Source organism: Gorilla gorilla, chromosome 7 (genome assembly GCF_029281585.2).
Source record: "Gorilla gorilla gorilla isolate KB3781 chromosome 7, NHGRI_mGorGor1-v2.1_pri, whole genome shotgun sequence".
NCBI classification, from domain to species: Eukaryota; Metazoa; Chordata; class Mammalia; order Primates; family Hominidae; genus Gorilla; species Gorilla gorilla.
In genome coordinates, this window is record NC_073231.2 from 150,827,811 (window position 1) to 150,849,225 (window position 21,415).

General features: G+C 43.9%; 1 protein-coding gene and 2 pseudogenes across 1 annotated transcript in view; 2 read left to right on the top strand and 1 right to left on the bottom strand.

Annotated features, from left to right (window-relative positions):
* LOC101129578 (zinc finger protein 252-like) overlaps positions 1-18,541 on the bottom strand; it is a 29,344-nt gene extending 10,803 nt beyond the window's left edge. The window contains 3 exon segments of the mRNA XM_019032045.4: positions 10,105-10,218; positions 15,234-15,400; positions 18,455-18,541. Coding sequence (XP_018887590.1) covers positions 10,105-10,218; positions 15,234-15,357 — 238 coding nt within the window. The 5' untranslated portion in view covers positions 15,358-15,400; positions 18,455-18,541.
* On the top strand, positions 10,500-11,170 carry LOC109027990 (transmembrane emp24 domain-containing protein 10-like; annotated as a pseudogene).
* An 83-nt stretch (positions 18,542-18,624) lies between the features above and the next one.
* LOC101129920 (putative uncharacterized protein ZNF252P-AS1) lies at positions 18,625-19,260 on the top strand (annotated as a pseudogene).
* The last annotated feature ends 2,155 nt before the right edge of the window (positions 19,261-21,415 follow it).

The following is a 21,415-nucleotide window of genomic DNA, read 5'->3' on the forward strand; positions in this document are numbered from 1 at the left end:
GCTTCCCCTTCACTTTCTTCCATGATTGTAAGTTTCCTGAGGCCTCCCCAGCTATGTGGAACTGTGAGTCAATTAAACCTCTTTCCTTTATAAATTGCCGAGTCTCAGGTAGTTCTTCATAGCAGTGTGAAAACAGACTAATACACTAGGGATGCTCCATCAATGGATTCAAGTAACCACAGATACAAAAAAATTTGGAAATTAAACAAAAAGCATGGTGGCATCTGTACTGAACATATACAGATTTGTCATTATTCCCTAGACAGTACAGTATAACAACTATTTACATAGCATTTACATTGTATTAAAGTATATAGGAGGAGGATATACATAGGTTATATGAAAATATTACACCATTTTATATAAGCGACTTGTGGAGTTTGGTATTTGAAGGGGTTCCTGGAACCAATCCCCCATGGATACTGAGTGACAAGAGTAGAAGATTTAGAACACTATATACAAACTAGACTTAACAAACATAAGTTGTTAGAGAATACTCCACCCAACAACAGCAGAATACACATTTTTCTCAAGCACACATGGAATATTTTCCAGGATAGATCATAGGCTAGGCCATAAAACAAGCCTGGATCAGTTTAAAAAGACTGAAATTGTACAAGTTTCCTTGTCATTATGTTTTCTAAACATAATGGAATGAAACTGAAACTAATAACAGAAAATAATTTGCTAAATTCACAAAAATGTAAAAATTAAGCAACACAGTACTAAAGAACCAATGGGTCAAACAAGGAATACCAAGTAAAATTAGAAAATACTTTGAGATGAATGAAAAGGAAGACACAACATATCAAAACCTGTGGGATGCAGCTAAATCTGTGCTTAGAAGGAAATTTGTAGCTGTCAATACCTACATTATTTAAAGTTAAAAAAAATTTTTTTAAATTTTTTAGAAATTTTACTTTAAGTTCTGGGATACATGTGCAGAACCTGCAGGTTTGCTGCATAGGTATACATGTGCCATGGTAATCTACCTATCAACCTGTCATGTAGGTTTTTGGCCCACATGCATTAGGTATTTGTTCTAATGCTTTCCCTCCCCTTGTCCCTCTCCCCTTGACAGGCCCCGGTGTGTGATGTTCCCCTCCCTGTGTTGATGTGTTCTCACTGTTCAACTCCCACTTATGAGTGAGAACATAAGGTTTTTGGTTTTCTGTTCCTGTGTTAGTTTGCTGAGGATGATGGCTTCCAGCTTTATCCATGTCCCTGTAAAGGACATGAACTCATTCTTTTTTATGGCTGTGTTGTATTCCATGGTGTATATATGCCAAATTTTTTTAATCCAGTCTATCCGTGATGGGCATTTTGGTTGGTTCCAAGTCTTTGCTATTGTAAATAGTGCTGCAAGAAACGTATGTGTGCATTTATCTTTATAGTAGAATGCTTTACAATCCTTTGGTTATATACCCAGTAATGGGATTGCTGGGTCAACTGGTATTTCTGGTTCTAGATCCTTGAGGAATCACCACACTGTCTTCCACAATGATTGAACTTCTTCACACTCTCACCAACAGTGTAAAAGCATTCCTATTTCTCCATGGCCTCGCCAGCATCTGTTGTTTCCTGACTTTTTTTTTTTTTTTGAGATGGAGTCTTGCTGTGTCACCCAGGCTGGAGTCCAGTGGCACAATCTTGGCTCATGCCTGGCTAATTTTTTTGTATTTTTAGTAGAGACGGGGTTTCACTGTGTTAGCCAGGATGGTCTCAATCTCCTGACCTCGTGATCTGCCTGCCTCAGCCTCCCAAAGTGCTGGGATTACAAGTGTGAGCCACTGCACCTGGCTGACAATGGGGTTTTCTAAATACACAATCATGTAATCTACAAATAGACACAATTTGACTGCCTCTCTTCCTATTTGAATACTCTTTATTTCTTTCTCTTGCCTGATTGCCCTGGCCAGAACTTCCAATACTACATTGAATAGGAGTGGTGATAGAGGGTATCCTTGTCTTGTGCCAGTTTTCAAAGGGATTGTTTCCAGCTTCTGCCTATTCAGTAAGATATTGGCTATGGGTTTGTCATAAATAGCTATTATATGTTCCATCAATACCTAGCTGATTGAGAGTTTTTAACATGAAGCGATATTGAGTTTTATCGAAGGTCTTTTCTGCATCTATTGAGATAATCATGTGGTTTTTGTCATAGGTTCTGTTTATGTGATGGATTGCATTTATTGATTTGCATATGATGAACCAGCCTTGCATCCTAGGGATGATGCTGACTTGATCGTGATGAATAAGCTTTTTGATATGCTGCTGGATTCAGTTTGCCGGTATTTTATTGAGCATTTTTGCATCGATGTTCATCAGGGATATTGACCTGAAATTTTCTTTTTTTTGTTGTGTCTCTGTCAGGTTTTGGTATCATGATGATGCTGGCCTCATAAAATGAGTTAGGGAGGAGTCCCTCTTTTTCTATTGTTTGGAATAGTTTCAGAAGGAATGGTACCAACTCCTTTTTATACCTCTGGTAGAATTTGGCTGTAAATCCATCTGGCCCTGGGCTTTTTTTTGGTTGGTAGGCTATGAATTACTGCCTCAATTTCAGAACTTGTTATTGGTCTATTCAGGGATTTGACATCTTCCTGGTTTAGTCTTCTAGAAGACTAAACTAAATTTATCCATTTCTTCTAGATTTTCTAATTTGTGTAGAGGTGTTTATAGTATTCTCCGATCATAGTTTGTATTTCTGTGGGATCAGTGGTAATATCCCCTTTATCATTATTTATTGTGTCTATTTGATGCTTCTCTCTTTTCTTCATTAGTCTAGCTAGTGGTCTATCTATTTTGTTAATTTTTTCAAAAAACCACCTCCTGGATTCATTGATTTTTGAAGGGTTTTTCCTTTCTGTATCTCCTTCAGTTTTTCTCTGATCTTAGTTATTTCTTGTCTTCTGCTAGCTTTTGAATTTGTTTGCCCTTGCTTCTCTAGTTAATTGTGATGTTAGGGTGCCAATTTCAGATCTTTCCAGCTTTCTGATGTGGGCATTTAGTGCTATAAATTTCCCTCTTAACACAGATTTAGCTGTGTCCCAGAAAGTCTGGTACATTGTCTCTTCATTCTCATTGGCTTCAATGAACTTATTTCATTCTTAATTTCATTATTTACCCAAGAGTCATTCAGGAGTAGGCTGTTCAATTTCCATGTAGTTGTGTGGTTTTGAGTGAGTTTCTTAATCCTGAGTTCTAATTTGATTGCACTGTGGTCTGAGAGACTGTTATGAATTCTGTTCTTTTGCATTTGCAGAGGAGTGTTTTACTTCCAATTATGCGGTTGATTTTAGAATAAGTGCCATGTGGCACTGACAAGAATGAGAAGAATTCAAGTCCTGAATATCTTTAATTTTAAAGGATTATGGCTGGGTGTGGTGGATCACACCTGTAATCCTAGCACTTTGGGAGGCCAAGGTGGGCAGATCATGAGGTCAGGAGACCAACACTATCCTGGCTAACACGGTGAAACCCCGTCTCTACTAAAAATACAAATAAATTAGCTGGGTGTGGTGGCATGCACCTGTAGTCCCAGCTTCTCAGGAGGCTGAGGCAAGAGAATGGCATGAACCCAGGAGGCAGAGCTTGCAGTGAGCCGAGATTGCACCACTGCACTCCAGCCAGGGCAACAGAGTGAGACTCTGTCTCAAAAAAAAAATAATAAATTAAAAATAAATAAATAAATAAATAAATAAAGGATGCCAATTTTCTGTCTTATTAATCTAATATTGACTGTGGGGTGTTAAAGTCTCACACTATTATTGTGTGGAAGTCTAAATCTCTTTGTAGGTCTCTAAGAACTTGCTTTATGAATCTGGGTGCTCTTGTATTGGGTGCATATATATTTAGGATAGTTAGCTCCTCTTGTTGCATTGATCCTTTTACTATTATGTAATGCCCTTCTTTGTCTTTTTTGATCTTCATTGGCTTAAAGTCTGTTTTATCAGAATAGTACTGCAACCCCCGCTTTGTTTTTGTTTTCTTTGCTTTCCATTTGCTTGGTAAATATTCCTCCATTCCTTTATTTTGAGCCTATGTGTGTCTTTGCATGTGAGATGGATCTCCTGAATACAGCACACGGATGGGTCTTGACTCTTTATCCAATTGGCCAGTCTGCATCTTTTAATTGGGGCATTTAGCCCATTTACGTTTAAGATTAATATTTTTATGTGTGATTTTGATCCCGGCATCATGATGCTAGCTGGTTATTTTGCACATTAGTTGATGCAGTTTCTTCATAGTGTCATTGGTCTCTATATTTTGGTGTGTTTTTGCAGTGGCTGGTACCAGTTTTTCCTTTCCATATTTAGTGCTTCCTTCAGGAGCTCTTGTAAGGCAGGCCTGCTGGTGACAAAATCCCTCATCATTTGCTTGTCTGGAAAGGGTTTTATTTCTCTTTTGCTTATGAAACTTAGTTTGGCTGGATATGAAAGTTTGGGTTGAAAATTCTTCTTCTTCTTTTTTTTTTTTTGAGATGGAATTTTGCTCTTATTGCCCAGCCTGGAGTGCAATGGTGCAATCTCAGCTCACTGCAACCTGTGCCTCCCAGGCATGTGCCACCATGTGGCTAATTTTTGTATTTTTGTATTTTTAAGTAGAGACAGGGTTTCTCCATGCTGGTCAGGCTGGTCTCGAACTCCTCACCTCAGGTAATCTGCTCACCTCAGCCTCCCAAAGTGCTGGGATTACAGGTGTGAACCACTGCACCCAGCCCAGTTCTTTTCTTTAAGAATGTTGAATATTGGCCCCCATTCTCGTCTGGCTTATAGGGTTTCTGCAGAGAGATCAACTGTTAGTCTAATGGGCTTACCTTTGTAGGTGACCTGACCTTTCTCTCTGTCTGCCCTTAGCATTTTTTCCTTCATTTCAATATTGGAGATTCTGATGATTATGTATCTTGGGTTTGATCTTCTTGTGGAGTATCTTAGTGGTGTTCTGTGTATTTCCTGAATTTGAATGTTGGCATATCTTGCTAGGTTGGGGAAGCTCTCCTGGATAATATCCTGAAGTGTGTTTTCCAACTTGGTTCCATTTTCCCCATTGCTTTCAGATACACCAATCAATCGTAGATTTGGTCTTTTCACATAGACCCATATTTCTTGGAGGCTTTGTTCGTTCCTTTTAATTCTTTTCTCTGTAATCTTGTCTTCATGCCTTATTTAAGCAAGGTGATCTTCAATCTCTACTATCCTTTCTTCCACTTGATCAGTTCGGCTATTGATACTTGTATAGGCTTCACGAAGTTCTTGTGCTGTGCTTTTCAGCTCCATCAGGTCATTTATGTTCCTCTCTAAACTGGTTATTCTAGTTAGCAGTTCCTGTAACCTTTTATCAAGTTTCTTAGCTTCCTTGCATTGGGTTACAACATGGTTTTTTTTTTTTTAGCTCAGAGGAGTTTGTTATTACCCACCTTCTGAAGCCTACTTCTGTCAATTCATCAGTCTCATTCTCCATCCAGTTTGGTGCCCTTGCTGGAGAAGAGTTGTGATCATTTGGAAGAGAAGAGACATTCTGGTTTTTGGAATTTTCAGTGTTTTTGCACTGGTTTTTCCTCATCTTCGTGGATTTATCTACCTTTGATCTTTGAGGCTGATGACCTTTGGATGGAGTTTGTGTGTGTGTGTGGGGTCTTTTTTGTTGATGTTGTTATTGTTGCTTTGTGTTTGTTAGTTTTTCTTCTAACAGTCAGACCCCTCTTCTGCCAGTCTGCTGCAGTTTGATGGAGGTCCACTCCAGACCCTGTTGACTTGGTTATCACCAGTGGAGGCTGCAGAACAGCAAAGATTGCCACCTGCTCCTTCCTCTAGAAGCTTCATCCCAGAGTGGCACTGACCTGATGCCATCTGGAGTTCTCCTGTATGAGGTGTCTCTTGAGACGTTAAGAGGTGTCTCCCAGTCAGGAGGCACGGGGTTCAGGGACCCACTTGGGGAGGCAGTCTGTCCCTCAGCAGAACTGGTGCGCTGTGCTAGGAGAATCCCCTTTGTCAGGATCAGCTGCTCTCTTCACAGCCAGGCAGGAAAGATTAAGTCTGCTGAAGCTGCACCCACAGCTGCCCCTCCCTCCAGGTGCTCTGTCCCAGGGAGGTGAGAGTTTTATCTGTAAGCTCCTGACTGGGGCTGCTGCATTTCCTTTAGAGATGCCCTGCCCAGTGAGGAGAAATCTAGAGAAGCAGTTTGGCCACAGCTGCTTTGCCGCACTGTGGTGTTCCGCCCAGTCCAAACCTCCTGGTCTCCTTAGCACCGTCAGGGGAAAACCACCTACTAAAGCCTCAGTAATGTCAGAAGATGCTCTTTCCCCCTCCAAGCTCGAACGTCCCAGGTTGACTCCAGACTACTGTGCTGGCAGTGAGAATTTCAAGCCAGTGGTTCTTAGCTTGCTGGGATCCATGGGAGTGGGACTCGCTGATTGAGACCACTTGGCTCCCTGGCTTCAGCCCCCTTTCCAGGGGAGTGAATAGTTCTGTCTCACTGGGATTCCAGGTGCCACCAGGGTATGAAAAAAACTCCTGCACCTAGCTCGGTGCCTGCCTAAACAGCCGCCTAGTTTTGTGCTTGAAACCCAGGACCCTGGTGGTGTAGGCTCATGAGGGAATCTCCTGATCTGCAGATTGTAAAAACCATGGGAAAAGTGTAGTACCCAGGCCGGGTAGCACAGTCCTTCATGGCTTCCCTTAGCTGCGGCAGGGAGGTCCCCCGGCTCCTTGCACTTCCTGGGTGAAGCGATGTTCCTCCCTGCTTCTGCTCCCTCTCCATGGGTTGCACCCACTACCTAACCAGTCCCAATGAGATGAACTGGGTACCTCAGTTGGAAATGCAGAAATCACCCATCTTCTGTGTTGGTCTCAATGGGAGCTGCAGACTGGAGCTGTTTGTATTTGGCCATCTTGGCCCCTTCAATGCCTACTTTTTTTTTTTAAAGGGAGCAAATCAACAACCTAATCTTCTACCTTAAAACACTGGGAAAACAAACAAACAAACAAACAAACAAAAAAACTAAACCCAAATCAAGCAGAAGGTAGAAAATAAGGAATATAACAGAAACTAATGAACTAGAGAATAGAAAAAAGGCTTAATACCAATTCTTCACAAACTCTTCCAAAAAAACAAAAGAGAACACTTCCCAATTCATTCAATGAAAACATATATAAAAATTATACACCATTACTGAGTGGGATTTATCCCAGAAATGCAAGGTTTGTTTAGCGTCCAAAAATCAATTAATACATCATATCCATAGAATAAAGGAAAAAATCAAGAAAGGAAAATAAAGACATTTTCAGACAAACAAAAGCTCACAGAATAATGCTAACTTAAGTACAAGAAATACTAAAGGAAATTTTTCAAACTGAAAATAATGATCTTAGACAAAAGTACAGAACTGCAGAAACGAATGAAAAACACTAGAAAGGGTAACTCTAAATGTACATATACCGTCAAAAATAGCAACAGAATAAACTCTCTGGTGAGGTTTCAAAGTAGGTAGTACAAAATAAGTGACTATAATAATGAAAGGCAGGAGAGGGACAAAAGGAAACGTAAGGATCTTGCATTTTTCAAGAAGTGGTAAAAATATTAAGGTAGACCATAGTAAGTTGAGGAGACATATTTAATCATTAGAGTCATCACTTAAAAAAGAATGTACAACTAAAAAGCTAATGGAGAAGAAACATAAAATTACATAAAGTTTGATTTATTCAAAAGAATATAAAAGGCCGGGTGCGGTGCTTCATGCCTGCAATCCCAGCACTTTGGGAGGTCGAGGTGGGCAGATCACGAGGTCAGGAGATGGAGACCATCCTGGCTAACACGGTGAAACCCTGTCTCTACTAAAAATACAAAAAAGCCAGGCATGGTGGTGGGTGCCTGTAGTCCCAGCTACACAGGAGACTGAGGCAGGAGAATGGCCTTAACCCAGGAGGCGGAGCTTGCAGTGAGCCGAGATCGTGCCACTGCACTCCAGCCTGGGTGACAGGGCGAGACTCCATCTCAAAAAAAAAAAAAAAAAAAAATATATATATATATATATATGTATATATAATTTATAGTGACAGAAAGGAGATCAGTAATTGCTTCAGTATAGAAGTGGGAAGGAGTGAGAAAGGTGGGAAGGAGTGAAAGATGATGAAGGAGGAGAAAACTTTTGGGGGTGATGGATATATCTGCCCTAGATTGTAGCAATGGTTTCACATGTGTATACGTACGTCAAAAGATATAAAATCATATACTTTAAATATGTATTAACATATTATATGTTAATTACACCTCAATAAGGCTGGTTCTTTAAAGAAAATAAATAAGAGTATGGGGCTGAGACCAATCTGCCAGGGACCCAACGTTGTTCTGTCCCTGGCTGGCTGTGTGATCTGGGGCCAATAATTTAACCTCTCTGTGCCTCAGTTTCCTGGACACCAATTGTGCAGAGATATTGGTGAATTCCATAAATTCATTGTGACAGCACAGTGCCAGGCCTGCATCAAGTGCAAATGACCAACGTTAGCTGTGTGGTAGCGCAGAGCCCTAGGACTCTGCTCTGCTTACTCTTTACATGCCCAGGTTCCCCACTACACAGGAAGAAACCCTTTCTAGCTCATCTGTTTCCTTAAGACCGAGAATCAGCCTGGGATGCTCTGAGTGAATAACAGCAGGAATGAGAGACTTAGAAGAGAACGTCTCTCTAATTGGTGTTTCCAAGCAGCCAAAACAGAGCTGGCCAGCAAACCCTGTGGGATAGTGTGAAATATATATTTGGTCTTCATCCCCATAACCTGGCATACAACTCCTAAAATCCTTGTAATCTCCAAAGTGCTGTCTTTTCGTAGGCTTATGTTGACTGACAGCTTTAGGATGAAGCTGGTCACTGGAAAGGCCAAGGCACGATTACAGGGTTGGGATTCTCAGCTCCAATGCCCCAAACTCAGAGAGGGGAAAGGAGCTAAAGGTTAAGTTTATCACCAATGGCCAATGGTTTAATCAATCATACCTACATAATAAAGCCTCTATACAAACCTAAGAGGACAGGGTTCAGAGAGCTGCTGGATAGCTAAGTGGATAGGATCCTAGAGGGTGATGCACCCAGGAAGGGCATGAAAACTCTGCACCCCTTCCCCCATACCTCAGCCTACACATTTCTTCATCTTTATCCTTTATAATAAATTGGTAAATCTTTTTTTTTCTTTTCTGAGACAGGGTCTCACTCTGCCACCCAGGCTGGAGTGCAGTGGCATGATCTCAGCTCGCTGCAACCTCTGCCTCCTGGGTTCAAGGGATTCTCATGCCTCATCCTCCCAAGTAACTGAGACTACAGATGCACACCACCATGCCTGGCTAATTTTTGTATCTTTTGTAGAGATGGGGTTTCACTATATTGGCCACGTTGGTCTCGAACTCCTGACCTCAAGTGATCTGCCCACCTCGGCCTCCCAAATTGCTGGGATTACAGGCATGAGCCACTGCACCCAGCCTAAACTGGTAAATCTAAGTGTTTCCCTGAGTTCTGTGAGATGCTCCAGCAAATTAATAGAACCCAAAGTGAGGGTCATGGGAACCCCAACTTGAATCCTTTTGGTCTCAAGTTTGGAAACCCCGAACTTAGAACTAGTGCCTTGAGGGGACAGTCTCAGAGACTGAGCCCTCAGACTGTGGGATCTGAGGCTATCTCCAAGAGAGCACCAGAATTGAATTGAATTAGAGCTGCTTGGAACATGGGAAAAACCCTCCATACATTTGGTCACGAAGTCTTTGTTGATTGTTGCTGTGGTGTCAGAGCAGAGGAAAAATGTAATTAGCATTTTTCCCAAAGAGCCTAAGGAGTGGATGACATAGAAGTGAAGGGACTGGGAGCCAGCTGCCAGGGAAAGACACTCGAACCATTTTTTGTGGCTGAAATAGCATTTTTCTAGGGTAAATAAAACACAAACCTACTTATGGGCAGATAACAGGGGCAAATAACAGCAAGGAAAGAGGACAAGATAGAAAAAGGAGGAGGATAGCAAAGGCCTGAGGGTAACAAGAGATTTGTCTGGAGCTTGTAGAGAAGGGATTCGTGAGTGAAGCTGCAGCACCTACCACAGAAGCAGAGAGTGGGGGCAGACTCACCTTCTCTCTTGTGCCTCCAGCTCCAGCTCCCCCGAGTTCTCAGGATGTGAGGGGTCTATGGTTCGTCCCCCGGATTCAGCCTGGAGGTGACATCAGGTTTGGAAGCTTGAAGTCCTGCTCCAGAGAAAGGAAGCAAGACCTGAAAATTCATCCCAGGTAGAGGGCAGGATGGACCTGTGGTCTGAGTCTTTGTGCTGGTTGTGTCCTTCCCTGCCACCTGGTCTCTAACCGTGGAGAAAGACACAGGCCTCTGCCTAAGCTGAAGAAAGGTCAAAACTAGCTTTTCAGGGGGACGGGGAGCATAGATAGGACAGCGTTGGGGCCTGAACACATCATGGTAGAGGACTCATAGTAGGGGGTGTTGATCCCCAGAAGAAGGGCTAAAGGGGGAATGAGTCTCCAGCACCATGCCTGGTTAGTCTGGCCCACCAGCCCAGCATGGCCCTTGTCCGTCGGCGTTGCTGCTTTTGTTTCTGCTGGGCCCCAGCTTGGTCCTCGCCATCTCCTTCCATCTGCCCATTAATTCTCACAACTGCTTCCGTGAGGAGATCCACAAGGACCTACTAGTGACTGGCACATATGAGATCTCTGACCAGTCTGGGGGCACTGGTGGCCTGTGCAGCCACCTCAAGATCACAGATTCTGCTGGCCATATTTTCTACTCCAAAGAGAATACAACCAAGGGGAAATTTGCCTTTACCACTGAAGATTATGACATGTTGGAAGTGTGTTTTGAGAGCAAGGAAACAGGGCGGATACCTGACCAACTTATGATCCTAGACATGAAGCATGGAGTGGAGGTGAAAAATCACAAAGAGATTGCAAAAGTTGAGAAGTTCAAACCATTAGAGGTGAAGCTGCGACACCTAGAAGACCTTTCAGAATCTATTGTTAATGATTTTGCCTACATGAAGGAGAGAGAAGAGGAGATGGTGATACCAGCGAGTCAACAAACACTTGGGTCCTACACTTCAGCATCTTTTCAATGTTCTGCCTCATTGGACTAGCCACCTGGCAGATCTTCTACCTGTGACGCTTCTTCAAGGCTAAGAAGTTGATTGAGTAATGAATAAGGCATATTCTCCTCCCACCTTTTACCACAGCCAGCAGAACATCGCTGGGATGGGCCTGGCCTAAGGCATCCTACCAGCAGCACCATCAAGGCATGTAGGAGCTTTCTTGCCAAAAATGATCTCTTTTGGTGTGTGAGGACACGGGGTACCACCTACACCCAACAAGTCAATGAGGGACTTCTTTTTAATTTGGTAGGATTTTGACTGGTTTTGCAACAACAGGTCTATTATTAGAGTCACCTATGACAAAAAAAAGGGTTACCTAGATAATGCCAAAGTCAGCATTTGTCCTGGGTTCCCTTGTGTGATCTGTTTGAACCAAGTTTTCTTTTCTTCTCCCACTTGCTCAGCAGTTTGGGCTTCCATTCTAGTTCTTTTACCAAGATTTTTGTGTGACCATGTTGACTTCATTTGGATTGACTTCTTTCAATTTCCTTGTGAAAACACTCTTAACTTTCTCTTTACCCTTAGCTGAAATGTTTACGTAGCTTCTGGTGATATCTTTTCATGATTTTATGTCTCTTAAAATGGTGATGGATGTGACACTTCATAAAAGTGAGCTTTAAACTGTAGATAACTCTTAAAGAAAATGTCATTTTAGACAATTCTATGCAGTATTATCATGTGTAGATTCACGTGACCACCATCACAAGAGACAGAACAGTTCTATCACATGGATCCCTTGTGCTGCGCTTTTACAGCCACAGCCACATCCCTTTCTTATCCCCTCACCCCAACCTGTGGCTACCACTGTTCTGTCCTCCATCTCTGTAATTTTGTCATTTCAAGAATGTTGTATGAATGGAATCATATAGAATGTAATCTTACGAGGTTGACTTTTTTTCATTCAGCATAATTCCCTTGAAATCCATCCAAGTTGTTGCATGTATCTTCTTCCTTTTTTTCTTTTAAAAATGTTTTATATATTTAGGGGGTATAAGTGCAGATTTCTTACATGCATATATTGCATTGTGGTGAAGTCTGGGCAGTTCCTTTTGATTGTTGAGTAGTATTCCATGGTATGGATGTACCACAGTTTGCTTAACCATTCACCTACTAAAGGACAAAAGAGTTGTTTTTAGTTTTTTGCCCTTACTAATAAAGCTGCTGTGAACATTCATGTACAGGTTTTTATGTGAACATACGTTTTCATTTTCTGGGATAAATGCTCAAAAGGGCAATTGTTGGGTTGTGTGGTAAACACATATATCTTTGTAAGAAACTACCCTACTCTTTTTTCCAGAGTGGCTGTACCTTTTACATACAGCCACTCATACAATTCATACAGCAATGTATGACTGATCCAGTTTCTTCACATCCTCACCAGCGTTTGGTATTACTACTATTTTTTATCTTAACCATTAATATAGATGTGTGTAATGATACCACATGTGGTTTTAATTTGCATTTTCCAATGGCTAATGATGTTGAGTATCTTTTCATGTGCTAATTTGCCATCTATACATCCTCTTCAGTGAAATGTCTGTTCATGTCTTTTGTCTATTTTCTATTTAGGTCATTTGTTCTTTTTACTATTGAGTTTTCAGAGTTTTTTTATACATCCTAGATAAAACTCTTCTGTTAGATACGTGGTTGCTTAAATTTTTAACATAACTTCTACCAAGGAAAAATAAGTAAAATTTACAACTCTTCTTGCATGGCCAGTCACTTACTTAATTCCTGTCCTTCAGTGTTCCATCTAGAGAATTAAGAAATATGATGTATAAAATAGATATCTAGGAGGGCCATTAAGAGGGTAAATACTTAAAAATACAAAGCCAATGAAAGCAAAGCCAATAATCACTGTAGGAGTATGAGGTGCCTAAGGGCCAAAACTAACATAAATAAGAGAAAATGTGGATATAAATGACCATGTTTATAAACAGTTATGAAAAATGCTGTCACTTGAAATCTTTCCCACATCTCTCAAGAAAGTAGGTAGAGTTTATCCTTTCTGTAATCTCGTTTTAACCTTGCTATCACAGGGCTTATTTAATCACAGTGGCAAGAATTACATGTATCTTACAGTAAAGAAGCAGAATACTGGAATTGTTAGAGAACCCTGATGTGTTGACCTGGATAAAGTACAAAGGTGGAAGAGGGAATGAGTTATGTTGTTAAAATCTCAGGCTATTCTGTTCATGTTCCTGCTACTATGAACCCAAACCTGTTTTTTCCCCCTTTTGACTCCTTGTATCTTCCTCTCATGTGGCATAAAAGTAGTTCTGCCGTTAACTTGTACAACATTGCCACCTGATGTTAAGAATTGGTAGGTACTGCTTCTGAGAACCTGGCTGCAGATCCTTACCATAGGCAGCAGATATTGAGAAAGTCTACATGTAGTATTACATATACTAAGTTACAGAGGGTACATCCAAGTAGAGAAAATAATATGTGGGTTAAGATCCATTCTTAAACTTTTTTTTTTTTTTTTTGGGACAGAGTCTTGCTGCGATGCCCAGGCTGAAGTGCAATGGTGCTATCTCAGCTTGCTGCAACCTTCACCTCCTGGGTTCGGGTAATTCTTCCGCCTCGGCCTCCAGAGTGGCTGGGAGTGCAGGCACATGCCACCACGCCTGGCTGGTTTTTGTATTTTTGGTAGAGATGGAGTTTCACCGTGTTGGCCGGGCTGGTCTCGAACTCCTGACCTCAAGTGATCCACTGACCTCAGCCTCTCAAAGTGCTGGGATTACACATGTAAGCCACTACGCCCATCCTCCATCATTAAACTTTTTAGTGTGAAATTCTATCATGTACCATTAATCTAACAAGATTTTCTTTCCTATTTCTGGCTGGTGCCTTTCCCCTTTTCAGGAGCAATGAAAGCTACTCTGTTAGTTATGTTCTTCTGATGTGACAAAATGTCAAGAAGATAGGAGAAGAGAATATTTTGTTTTGTTGATGCTTTTGTTCCCAAGTGTGACCCTAAACTTAAGCTTTGTAGGAGCTGACATTCTCTCATGTCCCTTCCCTTTACTCATGCCAAAACTATCAACTGGGACATTTTGTGCTTTTGGTTTAAAAGTTAATTGATATTATACCTTGGTTTTATCCAAGAAGTAAAAGTATTTGCCTTTGACAAAAGACTGATACAAGAGCAAATAATCTTTAAAAACAGGGGTGTTATGTGCTTTCCTCCACTTTTGAGCATATTATCCAAAATGGTCTGTATAATATAAATGAGAATGATGCAGTTTAAGTAAGTATTTTTATACCATTGTCATGGACCCCTGTCATAAAGCCATTTTTCAGTTTGGGAAAGAGGCATATGGGATTTATACAGATTCACTTGTAAATGTTGCATTGGGGATTTTTGTGTAAATTTTCTCAAATAAAGGCTGGCAGAAACCAAAAAAAAAAAAAAAAAGGGCTAAAGGGAAGAGCACATTCCAGTGAAAGGAAAGCAGGGCTCTGAAACCGAACAGATCCATATCCCAGATCTGCCACCAACAGGCTGTGTAAACTTAAGAAAAGTGACAGTATTTGTTAGCCTCAGGTTCATTTATAAACTGTGTATCCTACCACCGATCATCAAGATGCAGAAAGATTAATTCAGGGGATAGGGATGTACTAGGTGTGCAATGAATAATATTCTCCTTCTATAAATCAGGGAGGGTTGGAAAGGCATGGGAGGCCAAGGTGGGAGGATTCCTTGAGGCTAGGAGTTTGAGACCAACCTGGGCAACATAGAGGCTCTGTCTCTAAAAAAGTAAAATAAGACAGGCATGGTGGCCCATGCCTGTAGTCCCAGGTACTTGGGAGGCTGAGGTAGGAGGATCTCTTCAACCAAAGATGTCAAGGTTACAGTGAGCTAGGGTCTCACCACTGCACTCCAGGATGGGCAACAGAGTGAGACATTGCCTATTAAAAAAAAAAAATCAAGGAGGGTCCCAGTACCACCTGTCCCCCTCTCTGTGCAAACCAGACCTGCATGGTACCATGGTCAAAATGTCTGGTCTTTGGGCCCAGGGGCGGAGGAGCCTCTGAGCCCCAAGCTTGATCCTCAAGGTTAAGGAGCAGGAAGCCCAGGAGCTGAGCCCCAGGGAGGGAACTTACCTAGTGAGAGTAGGTTCCCATAGGTCTCCATCATCACACCCTTGTAGAGGCCCCTCTGAGCAGGGATCAGACAGTCCCACTCCTCCTGGGAGAGGGGTACAGCCACATCCTCAAAGGAAACCATGATATGGAATGACAAGATCTTGATGCAGCCCTCAGGTCAGGACCTGGAGGGAGAAGATATTAGGCTCAGGACTGGTAAAATCCCTCTGGGAACATGTACCTGTCTTCCCCACTAATGTGAACTCTTTGAGGCAGACACTATGTTGGCTCATCTTGGTGTGCCCCAACCCTGACCTCTACTGTACCTGGTCCAGGGACAGTAAAAAAGTGAGAAGTACATTTCAGGGACTTGAACTCAGGAACTGAGGACATTGGTGGAGACAGGGAGCTGTCCACCCTCTGGGACCAGCCCCTTATAGACAGACTCCTGCCGAGAAAAGGCTGAGGTCACATGGAAGAGACTCCATGAGGACCACTCACTTGGAGCCCACCAAGAAGGAGCTGCATGACGGCCATCACTAGGTCTCTGAGCTTGTCCTGAGGTGTGGGCAGAGCTGTAGGGAGAGGAGGGTGATGGAGCCTGACCAACCTTCTGCTCCCCACAGGTGCTCTGAGACTTCTAAGCCTAGACATTTTGTGGTAGCAGAGACCCAATTATGAGCTGCCTGAACACCCCAGGAAAGGTGGATGAACTAAGTAGCCAGTGGTCTCTGAGACCATATCCCCTCCCCAATTTTCTGCCATACCTCTCCATGTCTCAAGAGAGGCCTTCCTGAGGCCCCGGGGATGACAGCATCCTGAGGCCACCATGTGAAAGCCAGGACTGTGGCAGTGCACTTGGCCAGGAGAGACAATGGACTGCGTTTCCCAGGCCCACCTATGAGGTCCTGCACAGACGGCAAACAGCTGAGACAGCGGACCAGGCTCTGGTGCTAAGGCAGTGAATGAGCAAATGGAGAAGTTGACACGTATGCGTGACACACAGACACAATGCCCAGGTGGTGTCAGGTAATGACAAAGGATACAAAAAATTAATGACGCAGCACGAGGGCAGCGACTGGTGGTAGGAGATATTTTACACAGGATGGCCAGGGAAGACACCTCCGATAAAGTGACAACAAATCAGAGATCTGGATGGAGCGAAGGTAGGCACCATGTGGTTATCAGTGAGGTACATCCCAGGCAGGAGGAGAGCACAAGTGCAAAGGCTCTGAGATGCAAGCACACCTGTGTTCAAGAACAGGCAAGGAAGCCAGAGGGGCTCAAACAGACTAGGGGAGGGTAAAAGAGGTGGGTACCCTCTGGGGTGGGTACCTTGTAAGCCTTAGGGCTATGGGTTTTATTCTGAATGGATGGGAAGTGCCTGGAATGTCTGGGAAGAGTCATATGACCTCAGATGTGGTCTCTACAGCTGCTGCTTTGAGGGTGCTTTGAATAGACTATGGGGTGGGGGTAAGGAACAAAAACGGGAAACCAGTCAGAAGGTTCTAGCAACAATCCAGCTAGAGATGAATGTCCTGGACCAGACTGGTGGTGGCAGAAGTGACAAAAAGCAGCCAGATTATGGATACATTTCAAAGGTACCATCAATAGGATTTGCAGATGAATTTCATGTAGGACGAGACACCAAGATTTTTGGCCTGAGCAACTGAAATTATGAAATTTCCATATACTCAGAAGAGTAAGACTGCAGAAAGATTAAATGTAAAACTTGTCTTGTGTACAGTAATGTTTAAGATACCTATTAGATTTATAAATGGAAAATTAGGGCATCTGGATATACAAGTTGAAAATTCAAGAGTGAGGTTGGGCTGGCTGGGTATATACTGAAAACTGTCAGTACATAGATGACATCTAAAACCACAAATCTGGTTTTATTTTAGCAGTGACATGTGTCACTCCCACAAAAGCCTTCCCAATTGGCCTCAGCATACACAACAAGTCACCTCCCCACAGCCCTCTACACATAAACAAATTCCTTAGTTTAGTTCAGGAGGAAATGCGCCCTTTTCCTTCCGCTCTAGGTGACCGCAAGGCCCAGTTCTCGTCACCAAGATGTTAAGGGAAGTTTGCCAAGAGGCATCTGAAAGGAAATAAGGGGAATGGAGTGACCACAAAGGAAAGCCAAGAGAACGTTGGAGACACATTCTAGAGCCCTGGCATTTCACAACAAACTCTGGAACAAACCCTGTCTCATCATCATTTAAGCCTTTGTTGGACAGACTTTCTGACTGGCCGCTGAACATAAGCTCATTGATGTCTTCACAGTCTCCAGCTGAGGCACACCTTGGTCAGAGGGAATCTTCCAGTCCTCAGACAGGGCTTGCCTTTGACTGGCCCCTGCTGCTTATGCCCTTTGTGAATCACAAGCGGTACCTCTTAGTGTACTCTGCCTTCACTCCTAAACGCATGTGGCAGGCATGTAATGCTGCCACATTAAGGCACATGGGCTCTGGACTCGAATAGGACTGAGTTCTAACCTTGGATCCACCACTTACTCATGCAGAGGTCTCAGGTAAGTGACTTGAGTTTTTCCACAGACCATAAAATGAGATTGACACTACTCCTTAAGTGACTATATTGCGTTAAATGAGAATATGTATAAAATGCTCAGCACAGTATTAGCAAACCGCAAACAATACTAAGTCTCAATTGTCCTAATCAGTAAGTCAGCATTTACCGAGTGCCTACTAAATGAATGAGTGTTGAGCTTGTTCCAGCGCATCTGTGAGATATCACCTCCTGCCTATTCCTTTCCTTCCCCACAACAGAAGCTCCTTCACACCACAGCTCTCACAGCTTTACCCTTTCAATCAATACATTCCTGCTAAATGAAATGCACTTTTCTCTCTTCTGAAAAAAAAAACAAAACCCACAATTCAGCTCATCCCCTGACATTGCCCAAACTCCCTTCCTCTGCGAGATCTTTTTATCCATCCGGCTTCCCTGCCTCAGTGTTGCTCGGGAGCGTGGACGACAGCCCGTAGACCTGCACGCCCCGCTGCCTCCGCTCGTGCCTCACACCACCCTCGCCCTGCCCGCCCCTCGGTCAACACAAAGCGGGCGCTCAGCACCCCGCAGCCGCCCTCGACGCGTCCTCTACGGGTCACTGAGGCCGCGGGGCCCGTCCTTCGGCCTCTCAGAACCACGGCACCGTCCCTGCCCGCCCCAGCGCCACTCCGGCACCTCCGCACCAGGCGCCCTAGCTCGGGACTCACTCGGCTGGACCACGGGAAGGGAAGGAGCACGAACGCTAAATCCCGTGCGGTGGAGAGCCAAACCCCCTGGACCGGAAATGCCTAATGTGAACTTCCGCCCTGCCCTTCAGCTCACCAACCAATTGAATTCCAGGTTTCGTGGGTCCGCTCTAGGCGGCTGATAGTACTCAATGCTCCGGCAGTCATGTTCCTTCCCGGTTACGTCCCTACAAGCCCTTGGCGGAATCTGCGGGCGAGAGGGCGCAGGTGCAGAGGTGCCGCCGGCGGCGTGCGGCTGCGAAGGAAGGGACCCCAACACCGAGCGTTCCTGCGGACGCTCCTCAACCGGGGGTTGTTCTCCGTGCTCTGGACCCGGCCCTTCCTGACCTAGGACGTCTTGCCGCGCACTGTCCCCCTCTCTCGGGCGACTTTTCCCCCACCTCCAAGTAGTGATCAAGCTCAGAATCCAGCTCGCGCCCGCTGTGCACCTAGCACTTCCCACCTGTAGTCTTTTGACCTCATCGCCCCCTCTAGAAGGCTGCTGCCATCGCTTAAATGAGGAAGCCGAGGTGCAGAGAGGTTTCAGACCTATTCCAGTGGAGCTGGAATTCGAGAACCAACCAGTCGGTGCTGAGACGCGCGTGCGGAACGGGCGGCGGGCGGGGGTGAAGCGGAGTGAGGGGAGAGGCCAGGTGCGACCCGAGCAGGTGAGGAGCACGGGCCCGGAGGGAGGACTTACGAGAATGGAAAGGAAAGCAGCCTGTCTTCAGTGGGACAGTGGGAGCATTAAGATGTCAGAGAATGAGCAGTTGTGAGAAGAGCCATAGGGTATTTTATTTTTTAGAGACGGGGTTTTGCTCTGTCGCCCAGGCTGCAACCTCAACCTCCCGGGCTCAAGCGATCCTCCTGCCTCAGCCTCCCGAGTAACTGGGACTACAAGCAACGCGCCACCACACTAAATCTTCTTTAATTTTTTGGGGGGAGGTTGAAGGTGGGGGCGGGACAGGGTCTCTCTCCGTCTCCCAGGCCAGAGTGCAGTGGCGCATACGGCCCGACTCCTGGGCTCAAGCGATCCTCCCACCTCAGCCTCCGGAGTAGCTGGGACCACAGGCGCCCACCACCACGCCCAGCTAGTTTTTGTATTTTTTTGTAGAGGTGATGTTTTGCCATGTTTCCCAGGCTGGTCTTGAACTCCTGAGCGCAAGTGATCCACCCGTCTCAGCCTTCCAAAGTGCTGGGATTACAGGTGTCAGCCACCACGCCCGGCCCTAAATATTTTTTTGAAAGTTGGATTTTTCATGGTGCCCAAGGGAAGAGACACTTCTTTCCTTTTACTAAGACCATTTCTTTTAGAAAACTTTGTAATAGGAAAATCTTTCTTTGCCCTCTTGAAATGTATGTAAACTTTTAAAAAAGCTGCATAAGCCTCTTGCCAGTTTTATAAACCAGGAATTTCTTTCTTAAGGACCTTGGAGTGATTTCTTTGAAATAAAAAGGCCAAGGAAGATAGCTTCCCTCCTTGTCTCTGTGGGAGTTCAGCAGATGGCTGGCTCCAAGCTGCAATTACCTGCTTGTCATAGAGACATGAGGTTTATTTTAACTTTGGATAAAGGCAGTTAGCTAACACAGATGGCCGCCCCAAGTACCACGTACCTGCCTTCTCGTTTAGAAACACTGGGCATTAGGGGCAACTCATGCAGAAGACCCGGGAATCTTCCAGGTATACTCCATGGGATGCCTGTTCCACTCTGGCCCATTGGCACAAGCTAGCCTTTTCTTTTAAGGATAGTGGGGTCCGTTCTGAGAGCGGCCTTTGCAACATCTCTCACTTCCCCTGTTGACTGTTATTTCTTTTCTTCCTGCTTTCCTACTCCCTTGATCCCAAACTCACTAGGGGTATTTAGTGAGCACTTACTGTTGCAGTAAGACTCTAGCCAAGGAAGACGAAGAGACAGTTGGAGACCAAAGAGAACTTTAATTCGGGCACCCGAGCCTACAGCAGGCTCATGCCCAAAATGGCTACCGACCCAGACAAAGAAAGCAGGCTTGCTTATATGTCGTTACAGGCGTGAAAAACAAGGCAGGATACAAGTTTCAGACAAAGACAGTAAATTATTCAACCTGTGACAATTCTGAGAAAACTTACATTTAGTTATCTTGACCAGTCAACCTTGAAGCTGGACAGAGCTGGGGTAAGGGAAAACAGGAATTACGGAAGTATGAGGGAGTCGCGAGGCCGGAGATAAGCTTGGAAGGTTGAGGTAAGCTCGCAGGTGCAACTTCTTAGCTATGCTGAGAGGGGCTGCTTAAATTTCTTAGCCTATGTATAACTTCTAAATAGCCTACACTAAATGGTAACTATTACCTATGTTGTGTTTATTATTTTAAACTTTAATGTTACTTATTTTATTTCATTTTCCTTCCACATTACCTCTGCTGTTAGCAGCTTTGAGAAATGCTGCTATAGGATGTGGGAAGTCATTAAAGGATTTAAGCAGGGAGAGGCAAGATCAGATTAACGTTTCAGAAAAATATTTACTGTTTTCCAGCTGAAACTAGTAGAGTACAATTTACTTTCTGGTCACAGCACACAGCAGTCACATCCTGGAGGAACTGTACTTCTCTAAGATCTAGTCTGTCCTGTGGTTTAAATGACCTTTAGCACATTGTCTTTATTACTTTGTACACTGCTTTCACCAGTCTGCTCTTCCATGGCTAAGGGGGCAGAACTGTTATTTTTAGGGTTTTCCACATCCAGTATGTTCATAAGATTTCTACCCTGTGTGAACTTCCAGATGTCGAATAAAGGCTGGATGCTGACCAAAGACCTTTCCACATTTTTTACATGTGTGTAGGGTTGCTCACCAGTAACCCTGGTGCTTCATATGATTGATCCCCTGATGCTTCATATTGGTTGATCCCAGAGAGAATGCCCTTTCACACTCATTACATTCATAGGATTTCTCTCCAGTTTGAGTTCTG